At 35.9% G+C, this 18771-nt stretch overlaps 1 protein-coding gene across 6 annotated transcripts in view; it reads left to right on the top strand.

The window, feature by feature from the left end:
* The window catches only part of SMAD1 (SMAD family member 1), a 75338-nt gene that overhangs the window by 17782 nt on the left and 38785 nt on the right, over positions 1 to 18771 (top strand). For 3 of the 6 annotated variants that reach the window (XM_050791777.1, XM_050791773.1, XM_050791772.1), the window contains exon 2: positions 14800 to 15377. In XM_050791777.1, the coding sequence (XP_050647734.1) occupies positions 14978 to 15377 (400 nt within the window). In that variant the 5' untranslated portion in view covers positions 14800 to 14977. Of the gene's footprint in view, positions 1 to 1340; positions 4499 to 11259; positions 15378 to 18771 lie in introns of those variants that run through there. The other 3 variants (XM_050791775.1, XM_050791776.1, XM_050791774.1) reach the window with 3 other exon arrangements.

The raw sequence follows: 18771 nt of genomic DNA, 5'->3' as shown, positions 1-18771 counted from the left end.
CAACTATTTAGGAGGCTGAGGTGGGAGGATCTCTTGAACCTGGGAGGTCTAGGCTGCAGTGAGCCATGCCACTGCACTCCAGCCTGGGTGACAGAGCAAGACCATGTCTCAAGAAAAAAAGAAAAATTACTCTTCAGCCTATGTGCATAAGGTATAGATGAAACATACATGAATTTTATGTTTAGACTTGGGTCCCATCCCCAAGATGTCCATTATGTATATTCACAATATTCCAACCTTCAGAAATGTCTGGAATCTGAAACACCATCTGGTCCCAAGCATTTCAGATAAGGGAGATACTCAACCTGTATTCCTGTACAGGAATTATGGACATTTAGTCCATAATTCTTGAACTATTTTTCCTCCAGTGGCCTTGTCTTTGGTCCTATCTCAGATGCTCAATCTCTGGGTAGAAAGATTCCATAAAAAAAGAAAAAAAAAATCTCACTCAGTCTTATAGTCCTCGTAATATGGGATTTTGTACTTCTAAAAATTAAACAATTCTCCAACCTTACAGTTAATTTTTTCTTTATTTATATAAGCAGTAAAGTATTATTTGTTCACATCTGTGCTTTGAGAATATATCCAGAATCTGATGACTTCTGCCACGCTGGTTGAAGTCTGTATCATCTTGTACCTTAACAATTGGCATAGCTTTCTACATGGTCTCCCTACCCACCACTACCTACTTCCATCCCTGCATCTTTCAATATGTTCTCAACCCAGCAAAGCCATAGTAATTCTATTAAACTGTAAGTTGGATGATGGCTCTCCTCTGCTCAGATCTCCCAGTGTTTCCATCTCAATTTGGATCAAAAGCTCTTAAGTCTCTGCGGGTCCCGCACATACCTTCCCCTGTGACCTCTCTGGCCTCATCTCTCATTTCTGTCCCCTCACTTACTCCATTCCAGCCTCGGTGAGGACTCCTTGCCATTCCTTGAAGATCTCAGGATCATCCTTGCCAAATGGCTTAAATGGCTTTTGCAATTGCCCTTCTCTCTGCTTGGAATGCACTTCCCCAGATAATTCCTTTTCAGGGGGCTATTCAGATATCACATTCGCAATGAGGCTTTCCTTGACCACCAGAATGTAGGCCCCACCAAGGCACAGGCACAGACTTTGAAAAACTTTTTGTGTCTCTTTCAGTGCTGTGTTTCTAGTGCTTAGAATAGTGCCTGGCTTGTGATAGCTGTTTATTGAGTGAATTGTATGACTGTAGTGGTTATCAGTTTTTCTCTTTTTGTGTGAAGTTAGAGCTTCATTAAACAGACAAAAACTAGACTGTAAACTTCATTTTTTTGGATATGCAAAATATTAAAATTAGCTTTATTCATGAACTTGCTTTGTTAATAAATCACTTTGTTTTTCAGCATGTTATAATTTTGAAGTAAGCCTTTCATATTTATGTTTAATCTGCATAACCTGGTGGATTGGGTGATGGTATCACAATTTTGTGGAAAAGCAAATTGAGGCTCAGAGTTGTTTTCTTCAAAGTACAGCTACTAAGTGGAAAGCTGCAGTTCAAACCTATTCAAGTTAAAGACACTTGTTTTCTAATTTAGAAACCATCTTAAAATGACAAAAAAATAGGTAGAGGTTTTATTTGAAAGCATGGAGAATGTGCCCCAATTTCTCATTCTGGGTTTTGTCTGCCTTTTGTTTCCATTTTGAAAATATGTAAAATAAATGGTTAACTTTAAAATTCCTGACAATGACAGATCAACAAGTTTTATTTCTCTCACCTGTGGAGGAAGTGGCCTCCACCCAGTTTTACTGAATTAGGAGGGAAGTGATTTTTTCAAGTGATAAAAAGAAATAAAATTCCATGTTCTTCCCAGAGGAGGAGTTCAACAATTGGGAAAGTGGCGTGAGACCATATGTTGGTTTGTAAAAGGATATAACTTGTAAAGATGTTTCCTTTGATGCCTGTGATGAATATAGATGTGTTTCCCTTCTAGAGGGTCCTGATTAAATTATGCAATTAAGAGCTGAGCTGAAGGATCTAAATATAGGAAGAGAGTTCAGGCCGTCCTGCTTTGTGTCTGTCGGTTCACCCCTACAGATGTGCATGTTTGTTGTCATAAACAGCACCTGTGAGATCAGTGGAGAGAGAGAAATATGTTCCAAAACATGAAATACAACAGGTTTTTTGTTTCTCTTTTTTTTTTTTTTTAAAGGATAGTTTTTTCCTCCTGTAGTTGATTCTATTTTCATGTGTGAATTTGATATTTGGATTACTTTTTTAAAAAAAACTTGACTGAGGGACTTTAGTATTAGTCAGTACTGGTTTAAAATGTAGACCTACTACTTACCAGAATATGGTCTGGAGAAAGTTACTTTAACCTCTGAGCCTCAAGTTTATTAGTAAAATTGAGATAATGATTTCTACCTTGAAGGATTGGTGTGAGGGGTCAATGTAATGTTTGTAAAAAACAACCAGTATAATGCTTGTATAAGGTGGTAACTCAAATAATTTCGTTTATTAGCTACTGATGAATCATTCATAACTAGCCACTTCCGGAAATCTACCACATTTAGCATTCTTTGTAGTCTAAAATTGCTATTTTAGGATAACTGACTCAAAGAGAATAGTTTTTTTCTAAGAGACAACTACCGTAGACTTTTTTCTGGGGTAGTCAATAAAATTAAATCTTAAAATGTCTGTGGTCTTCAATCTTTCCTGTGTTTCAGGAGTGAGCATTTTAGGCCAGGAGTCTTTACAGTGTTTGAGTTGACATGAATGTGAATGGACTTTATCAGGGTAAGCTTATGGGGAGCTGGGTATCTTGAAAGGCTACCATGTCCTGAAGGACAGTATGCCATTACAAGCATGAATTTGGGAATGGGGATTCAATAGGATTAAGGAATGTTGTACAGCTTTTAGAGGAAATGGCAAGAAGATATTCAAAAGCCAACTTTATTTGTTGAAGTTGGGGACAATGAGAAAACTTTTAATTGCCTTAACTCTTCAAGTAATCATCTAATGAGAAAACAGATGTGACAGCTGCTATTTTATAGGGAATTCTGTGATTAAGAAAAATTAACCAGGTACTCTATTAGCAGCCTAGATTTGTCAGGATAGAAGGATTTGTGTATGCAGAACAGAACCAGAAAGAACTCTTAAATAATTTTCTGATACAATGAAGATATGTTAATAGCATACTTGGCACACCTAAAATACATAAACTACAGTTATATCCTTAGAGACTCTTGTCATTGTGACATCCATAAGTTCCTTGATTCCTTTTCGTCAAGGAGATGCTACTTTTGAAATTGTTTGGCTGAAATTTCACAACTTCAGTGAACTTACAAGTGGTAAGTAGTAAGCTGGAATTCAGTCTACATGTTACTCCTTTTGTTTTTGATTCCTAAGATTTCTGCTTAACTCTGTTGAGGGACCACATTGCATCTCTTGCTAGCATGTCACTTAAGTCTTACTGGAGAGACTGGAAGACTTGCTGTCAGTGTCTGTGCTTTAAAGGCAACAGTACCTGCATTATTGCATGACTATAAATAGGTTTTCATGAGCCAAACCTCTCTCCTATTTCCAACCCCCAATTTCTCCAGATTTAGAAAATCAATCTCTGACAAAAATAAATTTTCAATGGGAAAAATGTCAAACTAGCTATTCTGCATTGTCAGTCCCATGTATGGAAGGTTGGGAGGTGTTTGGAAGTAACCAGATCAAGGCTGAATAGTAAGAGGCTCAGTAAGATGGAACTTTACTTATGGGTGTTTGTGACAGTAGGACTCTCCTGCTGCTGTGAACTGAGACCAGCAGAGTTCTGTGTTCTCTGTGGGTCTCCATATGGCTTTCTTGTGTAGGAATTTTGTTTAAATAAATTTTTTCCCCTACGGACTAAATCGAAATAGAGTTCATTTTAGCCTTTTTAGCTATGAAGTTAAGCACTGTACTTTATGAAGTACATTAGAATCAGTAAAGAGCAAGGTTTTATCCATTTTCATTTTTCTGTTCTAGGGTTTTTTTTTTTTTTTATTTCCCTTATTTTGCTTAGTGGTGAGTTTTATTTAGCTAAATTTGACTCATTTGAGATTGAGACAAATGTTGAAAGGTGAGGGCTAACTGCTGTTTTAAAACAGGAAAAAGGAATGCAAGCACTTCACCTGTTTCCTCCTCCAATACAAATACAGACAAATACAGCAGGTCCTCAAACAACCTCATTTCGTTCAATGCCATTTCCTTATAACATTGATGAGAAAAAACATTGCCAGCTTAGGCCACTGCCAGTGTGGAGTTTGCATATTCTCCCCATGTCTGCTTGGGTTTTCTCTGGCTACTCTAGTTTCCTCCCATATCCCAAAGGTGTGCACGTTAGGTGAATTAGTATGTCTACATTGTCCCCACTGTAGTGAATGTAGGTGTGTGTGTGAATGCGCCCTGCCATTAAATAGTGTCCTGTTCATGGATGATTCCCACCTTGTACCCTCAGCTGCTGGATCGGCTCGGGCCACTGCAACCCTGAATTGGAATAATTGGGTAAATAATTATCTTGTTTCTGTTAATCTTTCTTAAATGTATATATGGCTCACATTTATTTCAGTGTTAATTTTAGAAGTGTTTTGGGTCTTAGAAGTTTGGTGATGTTTTTGTGACCAGAAATGTCCTGTAGGAACTTAACTCTTGTTTATGTAAATTAGCCAATGCTAAAATCAATTTTGTTTTACATTGTTTCACTTAAAGCCACGGTTTCCAAGAACCAGTAAGGACTTAACTGTGTCTGAAAACCTGGTTAGCTCCTAATTGGAGTAACTGGGTTAAAGAAGCGTTTGAAGATATTATTTGTTGAACCAGATCAAAGAACATTAGTACTTTAGGGTATTTTCTGGAACTGAAATGACTAGATCCATTTCTGTTTTTATATTCACTGTAATGTCATTGGAATTGTATAGCAAATTTTAACTTGTCTTTTGCCTGTCTGCCTTAAGGGTGGATAGAGATTTATCATTTTTCTTAAGGAGTTGTACAGTAATCTTTCATTCTTTTTGTTAGGAACCATTTACAATTCCTACTGTCCACTACTCATCATTGTGTTCTACTTATTCCAGAGTTCTGTCTCCACCTGTCTTCATTTTTAGGGGTACTGTTTTTTAGGGGTACTATTTCTCTGTTTGGAAATGTGAGCAGGTGGGCCATTGTCTCGTAGGTTGTCTGCTGTTCCACATTTAACTAATAGTTATTTCAGCTTTATCAAAGTTTGTAAGTTCCCAATTCTTCTGGACTTCTGATTAATTCAGCCTGATTTTATTTAGGGCGATTGAGTATGATTATGATCCCCCTCCCGTTTTGTGAATTTTTCCATCTTTTACCAATAAATGTCATTGTAATTCTTTGCTTACAAGATGGCTTGAAAGATGCAAGCAATGATGGATTGCTCTTTACGTTTTAAAATATTTATTGGCATTAAATTTCTGAAATAATATAGTTTTTGCAACCTTTGTGTTTTTATGCATTTTTAACCCTGCATCTTTAGTGTATAATCTTCTGTGAGTCTGTGGTGTCTATAAGTGTCAGGAATTTTTCAATAAATTGAAAATAAATTTTTCAATTTATTATCCTTTGGAATCATGATCTATTTGGACAATTCCATCTTTGTTCGGACTATACAGTTGACTTGAGTACCTAAGTGAAATGGAGCAGGTTAGAAAAAAGTAGTTTATTTTAGAGTAATGAGAATTACATTACAGGTCCCCTGCCATGTTCCCCTTTGACCTTTTTTGATGTTTTAATTTAAGCACCTCAAACAAGGCAGGAGTTAATCTCACCAGGCCTTGAATCCTATCCAAAATTGGATGTTAGGATAGATGACACATACATTTCTGTAACACTAATTAATATTGCCAGTTAATTTTGATCACTTCTACAACATGTCTCTGAGAGATCTTACATGTCCATGGCATCTAATGAAGTGTATTGTGAAATGGTTTCATATATTAAAAATACTGAAAATTTGTGCAGTTTGCTCATGATCACCCTGAAGCCCACCATAGGTCTACTTTGGGAGCTCAAGTCCTACTTTTTCTGTGTATTTACAAGACCAGTCTATCTGATTAAGAAGATATCTGGTGATGTAAGTCTGGAAACACACATACGTAGTTTTGTTACTTGGAAATATTTGTTTCCAAAAGAAAAAAAAAATGGATCAAACAGAATTTTTTTTTTTTTTTTGAGGCGAGTCTCAATCTGTCACCCAGGCTGTAGTGCAGTGGCACAATCTTGGTTCACAGCAACCTCCACCTCCCTGTTCAAGTGATTCTCTTGCCTCAGCCTCCCAAGTAGCTGGATGTACAGGCGTACACCACCATGCCCAGCTTATTTTTGTATTTTTAGTAGATACAGTGTTTCGCCATGTTGGCCAGGCTGATCTTGAACTCCTGACCCATGATCTGCCCTCCTCGGCCTCCCAAAGTGCTGGGATTACAGGCGTGAGCCACCACGCCCGGCCGATCAAACAGAATTTTTATAAAGGTGTCTTTAAAAAAAAAGAAGTATCCAGCTGTTAAACATTTTCAAAGTGAAGTTAATCAATACCCTGTACTTTTAGTTCCTTAATTCTTTTAATCTTTGTGCCATGATTTTTTACTATTAGTTAAGAAAGAGTAATGAACCAAAGAACAAGAGGTAGGAGGAGAAAATAGTTGCCTGCTTCATTTGACAATAGACCATTTATCTTCTGTCGTTTGCCTTTCTTAAAGTACTGACAGTTTTTGGATATTTTTCCCCTAGTCACTTTTTGTAGCCTGTATTTTTTTGTTTATTTTATTGAATAATATAATTATTCCCTCAATATTTAATGGGAGCATTTGTTTAGTCTGTTGAATTCCATGCTGGTGCAAGAATTATAAAACAGCCTCTAGTCTGAAGCTGATACAGAGAGTGGTTGGACATTTTTTGTTTCTTCATCTTTTTATTAAAGGTACTTGGGTTATAACATTTGGTGGTTACTCCTTCCTTTAATAAACAAATTATATCTTCATGTACAAATTAGAGTAATTTAAAAAAACTTTCTATGGGAGTTTGTGATCCATAACATATTAAATGGAAGAGAGTGTATTTTGTTGATATTCACAAGAGTTGGATCATTTACTTGTTGCTTTACTAGATGAGGCCAAGATGAAGAAAATGCTCATTTGTTCTGCAATTGGCTGATTAGGTTTACTTTAAATATAAAGCAAGTTACACAGCAGTTAAGAGTACTTTAACATTTTTTTCTTTTAATATTAAGGAATAACACATAAGTTGGAAAATTAAATAGCCATGTCGAGTAGTGTAAGAGTATCTTTCTAATTTCACTTCCGGCAATTCTGATAGAAATCCTTCCCATGGGTGAGACTCCTTAGGAAAACGTTCTGAATTTGGAACACTGCTTTAAACTACATTATATATTTTTTACTTCTCCAACCAGATCACACTATAAATCCAACCTGATTTCTAAGTAGAGTATAGATGTGGCTTGAGCTAATGAATTGATTTTTGTGGGTTTTTTTTTTTTTTTTTTTTGTAATTAACAAGTATTTGCATAGAAAGGCTTTTTTAAAAAAATCAAAAGTTACATTTTTTCGTTAAAGAGTGTTTGAAAAGTTTAGAAAAGGAGGAGAGAGACACATTACTAATCTTCCAAACCCAGTCATGGTTAATATTTTCATATATTTACATAGTTGTTCATGGTACATATAACCAGCCATTTTATGTTCTGATTACAGTTTTCCCCAAATTATTATGTAGTCTTTATGAACATAATTTTTAAGGGCTATATAATATTCCATTGAGTGGATGTATGCAGTTTACTTAGCTATTTTTCAATTATTAGATGTTTCTCCTTTTTTCCCTGTTATAGATAATGCTCTGATGAAAATCTTTGTGTGAAAACTATTTTCCCTTTCCGGTTCAGAATATTTCCTTAGAGTAAATTTCTGAAGGTAAAGTTGCTGGAATAAAGATCTCAATATTTTTAAGGCTGCTGGGTTTTTTTTTTTTTTTTTTTTTTTTACTAGATGAATACTTTTTTGTCAGTGTGAAATGTTTATATTTGGACAAGAGGGAAGGAAATCTCTGTTTGCTGACTCATGTTTTTATTTTGCACTTTAAACTGATAAGGCCACTTAGCTTTTGACATAAACTAAGGCAGGAAGTACAAAAAGGGGCAGAAAAAAAGTAGTTGTCTTGCCAAGGCCATAATATCATGGACTCATTTGAGTTCCTTATAGGAGGTAGGTCACCTGTTTGACTTGTATATTAAAAAATGCTTAACTCAGGTAAAAATTAGTCATCAGCCTGCATTTTGTTTTGTCTGTGCATGTTTATATGCAAAGTACTGTGATCCTTTCACTTTAATTTTTGTGAGTGGCCTCATGACATTTACCACCAAACTGGCTTCTATAATGTTTGGATACCCTTGGTTTAGAATTTTTTTTTTTGCTCCCAGTATGAAGAAATTTTTCTGTATTGAAGATATTACCCTAGTTGTCTTTCTAAAATGTAGATCTAATCATGCTAATTCTCAGATGTAAAACCTTCCACTTGTCCACATGATGAGATTCTTCAGTCTTGCCCCTGCCTTCGTATCAGCCTGTGTCATCTCCAGCTGGATTAAACCCTAGCATTTCTATCATGTGTCTGTTAAAACAAGCCATTTGGAAAAGTGGTTTAAAAATTCTGGCTTTAGAGCCAGGCAAAATAGGTTCAGATCCAGGTTCTGCCACTTGTAGCTGTCTACATAGCTTTGGACAAGATGCTTAACTTTTCTATATTTTATTTTCCTTACATGTAAAATAAAGAAAATGATAGTATTTACTTCACAGTAAATACTAAAGCATTGTTGCTGAGATTAAACTGGTTAATATATAAACAGCAGTGAACAGTGTTTGTCAAGTAATGAACACACAAAATGTCTGCTCTATTGTTTTGCAAAATTCTGCTTATCCTTTAAGTCTGATGTTTTCTCTTGGAAAAAGAAGTTCTGAAATCTCTGGAATTGTTCTTTCCCTTTCCGTTTTTATATATTATTGTTTGTAGGCTGCTATAACAAAATACCATATAGACTGAGTGGCTTATAAACAACAGAAATTTATTTCTCAAAGTTATAGTAATTGGGAAATCCAAGATCAGGGTACCTGGATGGCCTCTTCTCACTGTAACCTCACATGGTGGAAGGGAGGAGAGATCTCTCTGGGATCTCTTTTATAAGGGCACTAATTCCATTCACAAGGGCACCATCCTCATGACCTAATCACCTCCCAGAGGGCTCACCTCCTAATTCTATCACCTTTGGGGTTAGGATTTCAGCATGTGAATTTAGGGAGGGGATACAAATATTCAGACCAGAGTGGTGTTGATACTTGTTTTATAGCCTTTATCACATGGTATTAGAGTTAGTTAATAGTAGGTAAATGCACAGCACGTGGGCCTCCTCTTCTATTATTATTGTGCCCGTGGGCAACGGTATAATCATAGCATTTCTTCTGACTGAGTCCCTGGAAGGTCACCTAATAAAACATCTCAGTAAAGTCCTTTAGAATTAGCATGCAGGTTAGCAATTTGCTTTATGGGAGTTAGTTGTTTACACACTGGCTTTCCCAATGGATTGTGAGCTCCTCCAGGATGTTAGACATGTTTGCCTCTGTGTCTCCTGTGTCTAGCACCGTGCTAGGCACTTAGGAGACACTTAATACAGCTTTGTTGAATGAATGCCGATTTGAATAGTTAAAACGAAAATCTGAAATGGTGGTTCTTACATACTACATTGCCTAACACTCTTGCTTTATATAACAAGTGATTTGGGGGGTATTTAAATGTATTTGTTATATATTTTTAAATAGCCCCAAGTTATTTTGATACAAACAGCCATTCTGTTTAAAAAGTATTGGTTAAAATGTTAAAAAGCTGTTTTTGAAGTAGAAGAAATGGACATATAGAATATGAAGAAATACACTCTCTGTATAAATTGTTCCTAGAAGCCTAGAAAAAAGTTCTTGTTCTTTTGCAAAACTAACCTTTTAGTAAAAAGGAAATTATCATATCAATAGGTACACTCTGACCAGGTGTGACTCTTGATAATAGCATAGTTTTGTTTTCTTTCCTTTAATGTTAAATGAAAATTAAAAAAACTAGTAAATTTGGGTGAACTCTTTAAGAAGGAAAACGGCAGACTCCCTATAGCCTCCCAGATAAAGTTGACATTCCACATTTGGCTTTCTAAATTCTTCAGGGAGCTAAATTATTCATCAGGCATTTAGTGAGAATCAGCTATGTGCCAGGTACTATGCCAAGTTCCAAAGGTAAGAAAATAATAAGTTGGAGTCCCACATCATTTTCATTTCCTGTAGTGAAGATGACAGATGTGTAGATTATCACAGTGTAGCTATCGACATGCACAATTTGCCATGACAGCTATTTATAATAATTATATATTTTTTAATTTCTGAGGCTCACTAATGGTTTCCCCCATTCTAATCCATTTATTGGTAATTTGTGCCTTCTCTTTTTTATGTATCAGTTTTGCTAGGGATTTATCCAGTTTTATTAGTATTTTCAAAGAATCAACTTTGATTTTATAGGTTTTCTTTAGTATGCTTTAAATTTCTGCTTTCATTTTCTTCTACTTTCTTTGGGTTTATTTTTCCTTTTAAAAAAATCTTTGGTGGGTATTACAGTGTTAGTTTTCAGCTTTTTTATTTTCTAATATATGCATTTAAGACTATAAATTTCTCTCTGTGCCTTGAGCCACATCCTACATTTTGGCTGTGTTATTTTTACAATCATTTAGTTAAAAATATTTTCTATTTCTGCTGTAATTTCTTCTTTGACCCTTGGGTTATTTTAAAGTTTGGTTCTCTTCAATAACAATGTTTTTATTGATTTCTTATTTATACTGAGATCAAAGAATATATTCTGTATGATTTTAGTCTTTTGATACAGATTGAGATTTGGTTTGTTCATTATATGGTCAATTTCAGTAAGTATTCCATGTGTATTTGAAAGTGTTATGAATTGTACAGTTGTTGAGTGCTGTGATAATATGTATATAAATTGGATCAAGTTTTTAAACACTTTTTTTCCTGTATCAATTGATTTTTGTTTGCTTGTTTTATCATTTACTATGTTAATCTCCAACTGGGATTGTGGGTTTGCCTGTCGTTGTAATTGTTAGTCTTTTGCTCTATGAATTTTGAGGCTGTTACTATTTACATAAAATTTGGAATTTAAAAATCTACATGGTGGCTCAACTCATCAGTATAAAATGTCCTTTTTTTCTTTTTTCTCCTTAAAAATCTCTGATGATACCTCTTACTTTAAAGTCTATTTTATCTGAATGGATAGCTATGCCAGCTTTTTGGGTAGAATATGCATAGTGTATATTTTTCCACTCTTTTGCTTTCAATCTTGTGTTCTTATATTTAATGTGTGTCTCTTTTAAGTACAATATAGTTATATAGTGTTCCCCCTAACTCTACCTCTTAGTTGTCATATTTTAGTCTATTTATATTTAAGTAATTGCCTATACTTTGGGATTATATCTAAATCTTACTATTTTCTATTTGTCTGATCTGTTGTCTCCTTTTCATATGTTTTGCATTAATCATTTTTAAAATTTGTATTTGATTTTTAGAGACAGCTCTCACTCTGTCACTCACGTTGGAGTGCAGTGGCATGATCATAGTGCCTATCATAACTCCTAAGCTCAAGCAGTCCTCCTGCCTCTGCCCCCTGGGTGGCTGAGACTACAGGCACATGCCACCTTGCCAAACTACTTTTTTACTTTTTGTAGAGATAGGGTTTTCCTGTGCTGCCCAGGCTACTCTGGAACTCCTGAAGCTATCCCCCTACTTTGGCTTCCCAGAGTGCTGGGATTACAGGCATGATCCACCACACTGGGCCAATCATATGTATTTTTTTAGTTCCATATTTTTAACCCATCTATTAGCTTGTTATAATTTTTAATGTATTCTCTCAGTTGTTGCTTTATTATGACGTGAATTTATAACTTATTGTACTAATAATAAATTATACTTTACACGGACTGGATAACACAAGGACTTTAGAATGCTAACTTCATTTATCTCTTTTTGCTGTTGCCATGCATTTTAATTCTACATATATTTTAAACATCATGACACATTCCTATTGTTGTTTTGTGAAGTCAGTATTCATTTAAACTTACCCTTATTTCCTCTTCAGGAGCTCTTCCTCATTTCCTTCAGTTCTTTGCTTATTTCTAGAATCTTTTTCCTTCTGTCTGAAGAATTCCTGTTAGTATTTCTTTTAGTGACAATCTACTGTAAACCAGTTCTCTCAGATTTTGATTGTTGGAAAGCATCTTTATTTCACAATCATTTTTTGAATGTGTTTTTCCTCTAAATGTAGAGTTTTAAGTTACCAGCTATTTACATTTGGCACTAACGTTGTCATTTCATTGTCTTCTGGTTTCCATTGTTTATACTGAAATGTCAGCTGTCAACCTGATTGTACTTACTTGAAGGTAATGTACCTTTTTAAAGAGTTTTGTCTTAGGTTTTCAGGAATTCTACTGTAATATGACACATTGAAATTTGTGGATTTCTCTGTGTGTATCCTTGGAAGCTGTAGGGCTTCATGAATGTATGGTTAGATGTCTATTGACAGTTTTGGAAAAATCCCTGGCTAGTATCTAAAAATATTGCTCTGTTACAGTCTTTCTTCTTTTCCTTTAAGACTCTACTTATGTGGTGCTAGACCTTTCACTAGATCCATTATGTCTCCTCAGTTCTTTATTTTTCATTTTTTTCCCTCTCTTTGCATTAGTATGAGCATTTTTTACCAATCTTCCTGCTCACTAATCTTTTATTCTACTGTATCTAGCCTGTTGTTAAGTTCTTCCTATTTAAAGTCTCATTAGTTACTATATTTTTCAGTTCTAGAATTTTTATTTCATTCTTCTTTATGGATTCTAGTTCTCTGTTAAAATCTTCAACCTTGTCTTCTCTTTCCTTGACATACAAAGTAGTAATCATTAATACTTTAAAGTCTGTTTCTGGTAACTCCATTACCTGGGTCACCCCTTAGGTCTGTTTCTATTCTGTTTTGTTTTGGTCATTTGGTCCTGTTTTTGGTATGCTTGATAACTTTTGGTTCATTGCCATACACTGTGAATTTAAAATTGTAGTGACTAAGGTTGATGTCTTCCTCTATAGCGAAATTGTTTTTCTTCTGGCAAGCTGTTAGAGAGCAGTACACATCACCTAGACCAAGGCTAGGATTAAGATGACTCTAGGTTGGTTGTAAAGACTGCTCCATTTCATTTTTGCCCTTAGACTGGGGCATATTCCTCCAGGAGACTCCATTGAAAGCCTAGACTATTTACCAGGGTTTCTCCTCAGCAGGCCCTCAACTCCATTTGTTGTTGTGTTGTTATTTTGGGGTTCTTCAGCACTATGAGGCTACTAGAAGCTCTGCTTAGTTTGTAAGCCTCTTAGTTACCTCTTTCTGCTTGGCTCCTAGACCTTTTGCTACTCATAGCATAGCTATTGGCAAATCCCTGGAAAGGAAGAGTGGTGACAAATATTCAGCTCATTTCATTGCATTTCCCCTCTCTCCAGGATCTTGGCCCCCTCAAGTCCTGCGTGCCTTGGTTCCTCTTTGATGCCTTTAAAAAGCTGGGCTTTTGTTTGTTTTCTGGCTTGTTTGTTTGGAAGGAGGTTGGTCTGATATGTGCTACTCCAGTTTAGCCAGGGTTTGTACAAAGTTAGCCTCCTTAACCTTTTTCACATTTTATGTTTTCATGTGCTGAAGGGTAAATAGAAAGTTTAAATGAAGCAACTTGGCTGAAGAATTTGGTACAGTATGTGTCCATGTGCTTTATTCCTTTTATGTCAATAAATAGCAAAATTTTTAAAGCAGGAGATGTATTTCCTGTCCTATTTGCCCTGTAACCCATAGACACAGGTTTGTTCACTGAAGAAATACCCTAAAATATTACTACATTTATATAATAGGAATTTTCTTTTAGCATAAGAATTATTTGTAGAACAAACCAAAAAACAGAGATACTAGACTAATTTTTTTTTTTTACTCCATGTTGCTTTCAGTTTTTGTTGATTGAGGTGTTTTGAAATATATTTTTAGAGGTTATAAATGAATCTAAATCTAAAATATTACAATGTCTTTGGAGAACTTGGACTTTTTAACTTTGTTGCTTTTATCCCAGAGCTTTTGTTAGCAGTGGCTTACTTTTTAAACTGCTTCTCAGTTTACTCATCTGAAAAGTGGCAGCAACTGTATTACCTAGCTCAAAGGATTGTGAAAAGCATTAAATGCTATATATCAGTCTGCTTTGGTTGCCATAATAAAATATCATAGACTGGGTGGCTTAAATAACAGAAATAGATTTTATCTTCATTCTGGAGTCTGGAAAGTCCAAGATCAAGGTTCTGGACAATCCAGGCTCTTGTGAGGGCTCTCTTCCTGGCTTGCAGATGATCGCCTTCTTGCAGTGCCCTCAGTGTGTGGGCATAGAGGCTGGAGGAGGGAGATAGCAATCTTAAGACCACCAGTCCTATCAGATTAGGGCCCCACCCTGATGACCTTATTTAACTTTAATTACTTTCTTAGAGGCTCCATCTCTAAATATAGTCATACTGAGAGTTAGGGCTTCCGCATATGAATTTAAGGGGTCACAATTCGGTGCACAGCATACCGTATTACATAAAAGCATTTAAAATAGTACCTAGCACATGGTGATTACTTAATAAATTTGGTTGTATGGTAGAGATGATTCTAACCTTTTTTTTTTTTTTCTTTTGTAGGTGCTGACTGGGTTACTTTTTTAAACACTAGGAATGGTAATTTCTACTTTTCTGGACTTCAAACTAAGAAATTAAAGAGACTTCTCTGTAAATAAACAGATCTCTTCTGCTGTCCTTTTGCGTTTGAAGACGCCTTTATTTCACCGTATCCAAGGACTATATAACTAGTGCTGTCATTATGAATGTGACAAGTTTATTTTCCTTTACAAGTCCAGCTGTGAAAAGACTTCTTGGGTGGAAACAGGGCGATGAAGAAGAAAAATGGGCAGAGAAAGCTGTTGATGCTTTGGTGAAAAAACTGAAGAAAAAGAAAGGTGCCATGGAGGAACTGGAGAAGGCTTTGAGCTGCCCAGGGCAACCAAGTAACTGTGTCACCATTCCCCGCTCTTTGGATGGCAGGCTGCAAGTCTCCCACCGGAAGGGACTGCCTCATGTCATTTACTGCCGTGTATGGCGCTGGCCCGATCTTCAGAGCCACCATGAACTAAAACCACTGGAATGCTGTGAGTTTCCTTTTGGTTCCAAGCAGAAGGAGGTCTGCATCAATCCCTACCACTATAAGCGAGTAGAAAGCCCTGGTAAGTGAGTTATTTTATGTTGATACGGTTTGTGTGCCCGGTACTGGATTTGTGTTGTTTAGAACATCAAAAGAATCCGTTTCCTTGTTTTTAGTTGTAATTTAAAAATATTCAGGGAAACTGTATGTGTGTGTCTGTGTGTATGTAAGAGAGAAGGCCCTTGAGTGTTTCATACATTTTAACAGCTTAATCATCTCTAGTTAACATTATGTCTTGGGAGCAGGCTATGACAATTGTCATTGCAGTACTAATACCTCTAATTTTTAATAAATTTTCTTTCTAAATTTATTTTTTATGTCTCACATGGTTCTCTGCATTTCTCTAGATAAAATTATCTATGAATTGTATTCTAAGGGAAGAAAATTAGGAAAGAAATACAGTATTGCTGTGTATATGCTTGAAGGAAGTATATCATGAGGATAGTTGCCAGTGACTTAAACCATTTTGAACTTAAGAACAGCACTTTTTATCGTCTCTGTGACTTTTGCTGTGGCATGTTTCCTGTGGTGAATATGAAAGAATTATGTTCTTCTATGGAATTATTTGATACTATTACTTTATAAATATACCTAGTTTTTAACATGTATAGTCTTTTGGAAAGGTACAGTAAAGGATATATTTTAAAATTTGTATGGTTTTGCCCTCAAGTTAGAATCTACATTCTAGACAGTTGGATCATTGGAAAGTGATTAGATAGTCAAGCACTTACATGTCTCATCGTCAGATTGGGACCAATTTCGTTAATGGATTGGCTGTTAATAGTTATTGGGGTACTAAGGCTGTAAATTAGAATCACATGGCTCTCCTCCCAGAAATCCTGATCCTGGGATAGCCTGGTAATCTGTGTTTTTAACAAGTGCTTCAGGTGTTACTGATGTAGCTATTGGATTGGTGTTTGGGGATTACTAAACTAGATCGTGTAATAACATGGTTTTCAAATAAAAGGCATTCTGTATTTTTGTGGAATATTTAAGACATATTTTTTAAAAAGATTTTAAAGACGAATAGTATAACAAACATCTTTGTATCCACTACTCATTTTAAGCAATAAAAGATTACGTGTAAACTGGAATCCCTGCTTTTGCTCTTCTGATCCTGCTCCCTTTGGTAACCACTGTTCTGAATCTGATGCTTATCATTCGCATGCATGTTTTTATACTATTATTACATACGTATGAGTCCATGACAATATGTAATATTTTATGTATTTAAAAATGTTATATAATATTGGAGTTTCTTTGTACAACTTGTTTATGTTCATCCAACATTACGTTTTTGTGATTTCTAGATTATATACTTTAGGATTACCTTGTTAAGTCCTGTGAAAAACACTTTGGGAATTTATTGGAATTTCATTGATTTCATTTGGGGAAGACTGGCATAGTATGCTCTTAAGCATAATATTATTTAGTGCACTTTTAAGTTTCTCCATACAGCCCTTGCACATATTAGATTTATTTCTAGATAACTGGTGTTTACTGTATCCTTCTAAAAGTTACATTTTGTTACAGTTGCTCTTGGCTAAGAGAGCATTGCCTTTTTTCTAACAACTGTGCTGAATTCTCCTTACCAGTTCCAATATAGACATTCTTTACTGCTTGTTATATCAGCTGTGATGCAGTGTTCTTTTTTCTAAACTCAACACAGAGGTACATGTCCCTCTTCTAGCCGGAAATGGAAATGGAGCTGAGAGTTTTGGAGAGTGAAATGTAGTGGATAAGTAATAGGTACCAGCATTATTATTTAGGCACATGATTTTTCCGATCCTCGTAGTAACCTTAAAAAGTATTAATACATAGGGAAGATTTTAATTCTACTGCATATGCAACAGAGAGGGATCTTTTAAGATGCAGACATGATCCTCTTGTTGTCCTGCTTTTCACTGCTCTTGGGAAGTCCTCTAGAGAGGTCTGCACATTCTAGTCCTTGCCTCCCTTTCCAACTTCCTTTGTACTCTTGCATGCTTTGTGTGCTTGAGTTCTGTGGAAACATTCCATGCACATTTCCTCTATCTGTACCTGTTTCTCCTCCCTTTTTGTCTAGTCCACTCTTATTTATCATTTGTGTCTAGCACATGGTCATTACTTAATAAACTAAGTAGTTGTGTGATGGAGGTCAGTTTCATTGGGAAACCTTTCTTGATACCTCCTTCTCCATACATATCTCCCTATTCCACTTGGGGAGGTTAGGTCTCATTTCCCTTAGCAACCTGAATTTCTTTAGAATGTTCTTCACACTTGTAATGATTGTTCTGTTGGTCTTCTCTGCAAGATAGTAAATAAAGCTCGATGAGGGCAGGCACTGTGCATATTATTAACATCTCTATTTTTAGCAACAAGCATAATTTGGTAAATGTTTGCTGTTAAATGATAAGGCTGACTTTTAATTTAATATCGTCATTTGGCCATTTTTTTAGAGCTGAATTTTCAGTTTGTCTATACCTTTTGACCATCTTCTTCCCTTCTTTGGTCATTTTATGGCTATTACACCTCTGATACAAGGTGAAAAGTTAAAACCAATACTGAGATGAATTTGTTACTCTTAATAACATATGTGCTAATAAAATAATGGGGAAGAGGTGGAAAACTGGCTTACATAAGCATTTTGAGATTCCACAAATGCCATTTCAGCCTCCCCTTTACCCAGGAATCTTGTGAGTCATAGATAGAATAGAACAATTCTGGAAAACATGGAGGCTGAGGCTAAGATTTACTTAATTTGAACATATCAAGATTTTATGTATGTTTTTCATATTGTGAAGTGACTGATGTGGGAATTGGAACAAAGGACTTTTTCCAGAGACCACTATGAAGCAGTCCCTGTACCTTCTGAAGAGAAACTCTACTAAATCAAAGTGCAAGAAGCAGCCAGATGTAGTGGTACGTGCCTGTAGTCTCAGCTCCTCAGGAGGCTGAGGTGGGAAGATCACTTGAGCCCCAGAGTTGAAGGCTGCAGCACACTATGATTGTGCCTGTAAATAGCCATTACGTTCTAGCCTGGGCAGTGTAGTGAGACCCTGTCTTAGAAAAATAAGGTTAAAAAAAAATGCAACATAGTGAAAGCCCATCTCTACTAAAAATATAAAAATAAGCCTGGCGAGGTGGGGGCGCCTGTAATCCCAGCTACTCAGGAGGCTGAGGAAGAAAAATCACTTGAACCCAAGAGGCGCAGGTTGTGGTGAGCTGAGATCATGCCAGTGCACTCCAGCCTGGGGGACAAGAGTGAAACTCCATCTCAAAAAAAAAAAAAGTGCAAGGGGCTCTAGCCCCTCATACTGCCAGAATTGAAAAGTCATTTCCCCCTGTAAACCCCTATAGAGTACACCTGGGTATTATTTCTGTGAAATCAGGAAAAGGGGGTCTGGAATTCTAAGCTGCACGTATACACAGCTCAA

Source organism: Macaca thibetana, chromosome 5, assembly GCF_024542745.1.
Source record: "Macaca thibetana thibetana isolate TM-01 chromosome 5, ASM2454274v1, whole genome shotgun sequence".
Classification (NCBI taxonomy): domain Eukaryota; kingdom Metazoa; phylum Chordata; class Mammalia; order Primates; family Cercopithecidae; genus Macaca; species Macaca thibetana.
The sequence above is the reverse complement of the archived record's forward strand: the minus strand, read 5'-3'. Positions and strand labels throughout refer to the sequence as shown.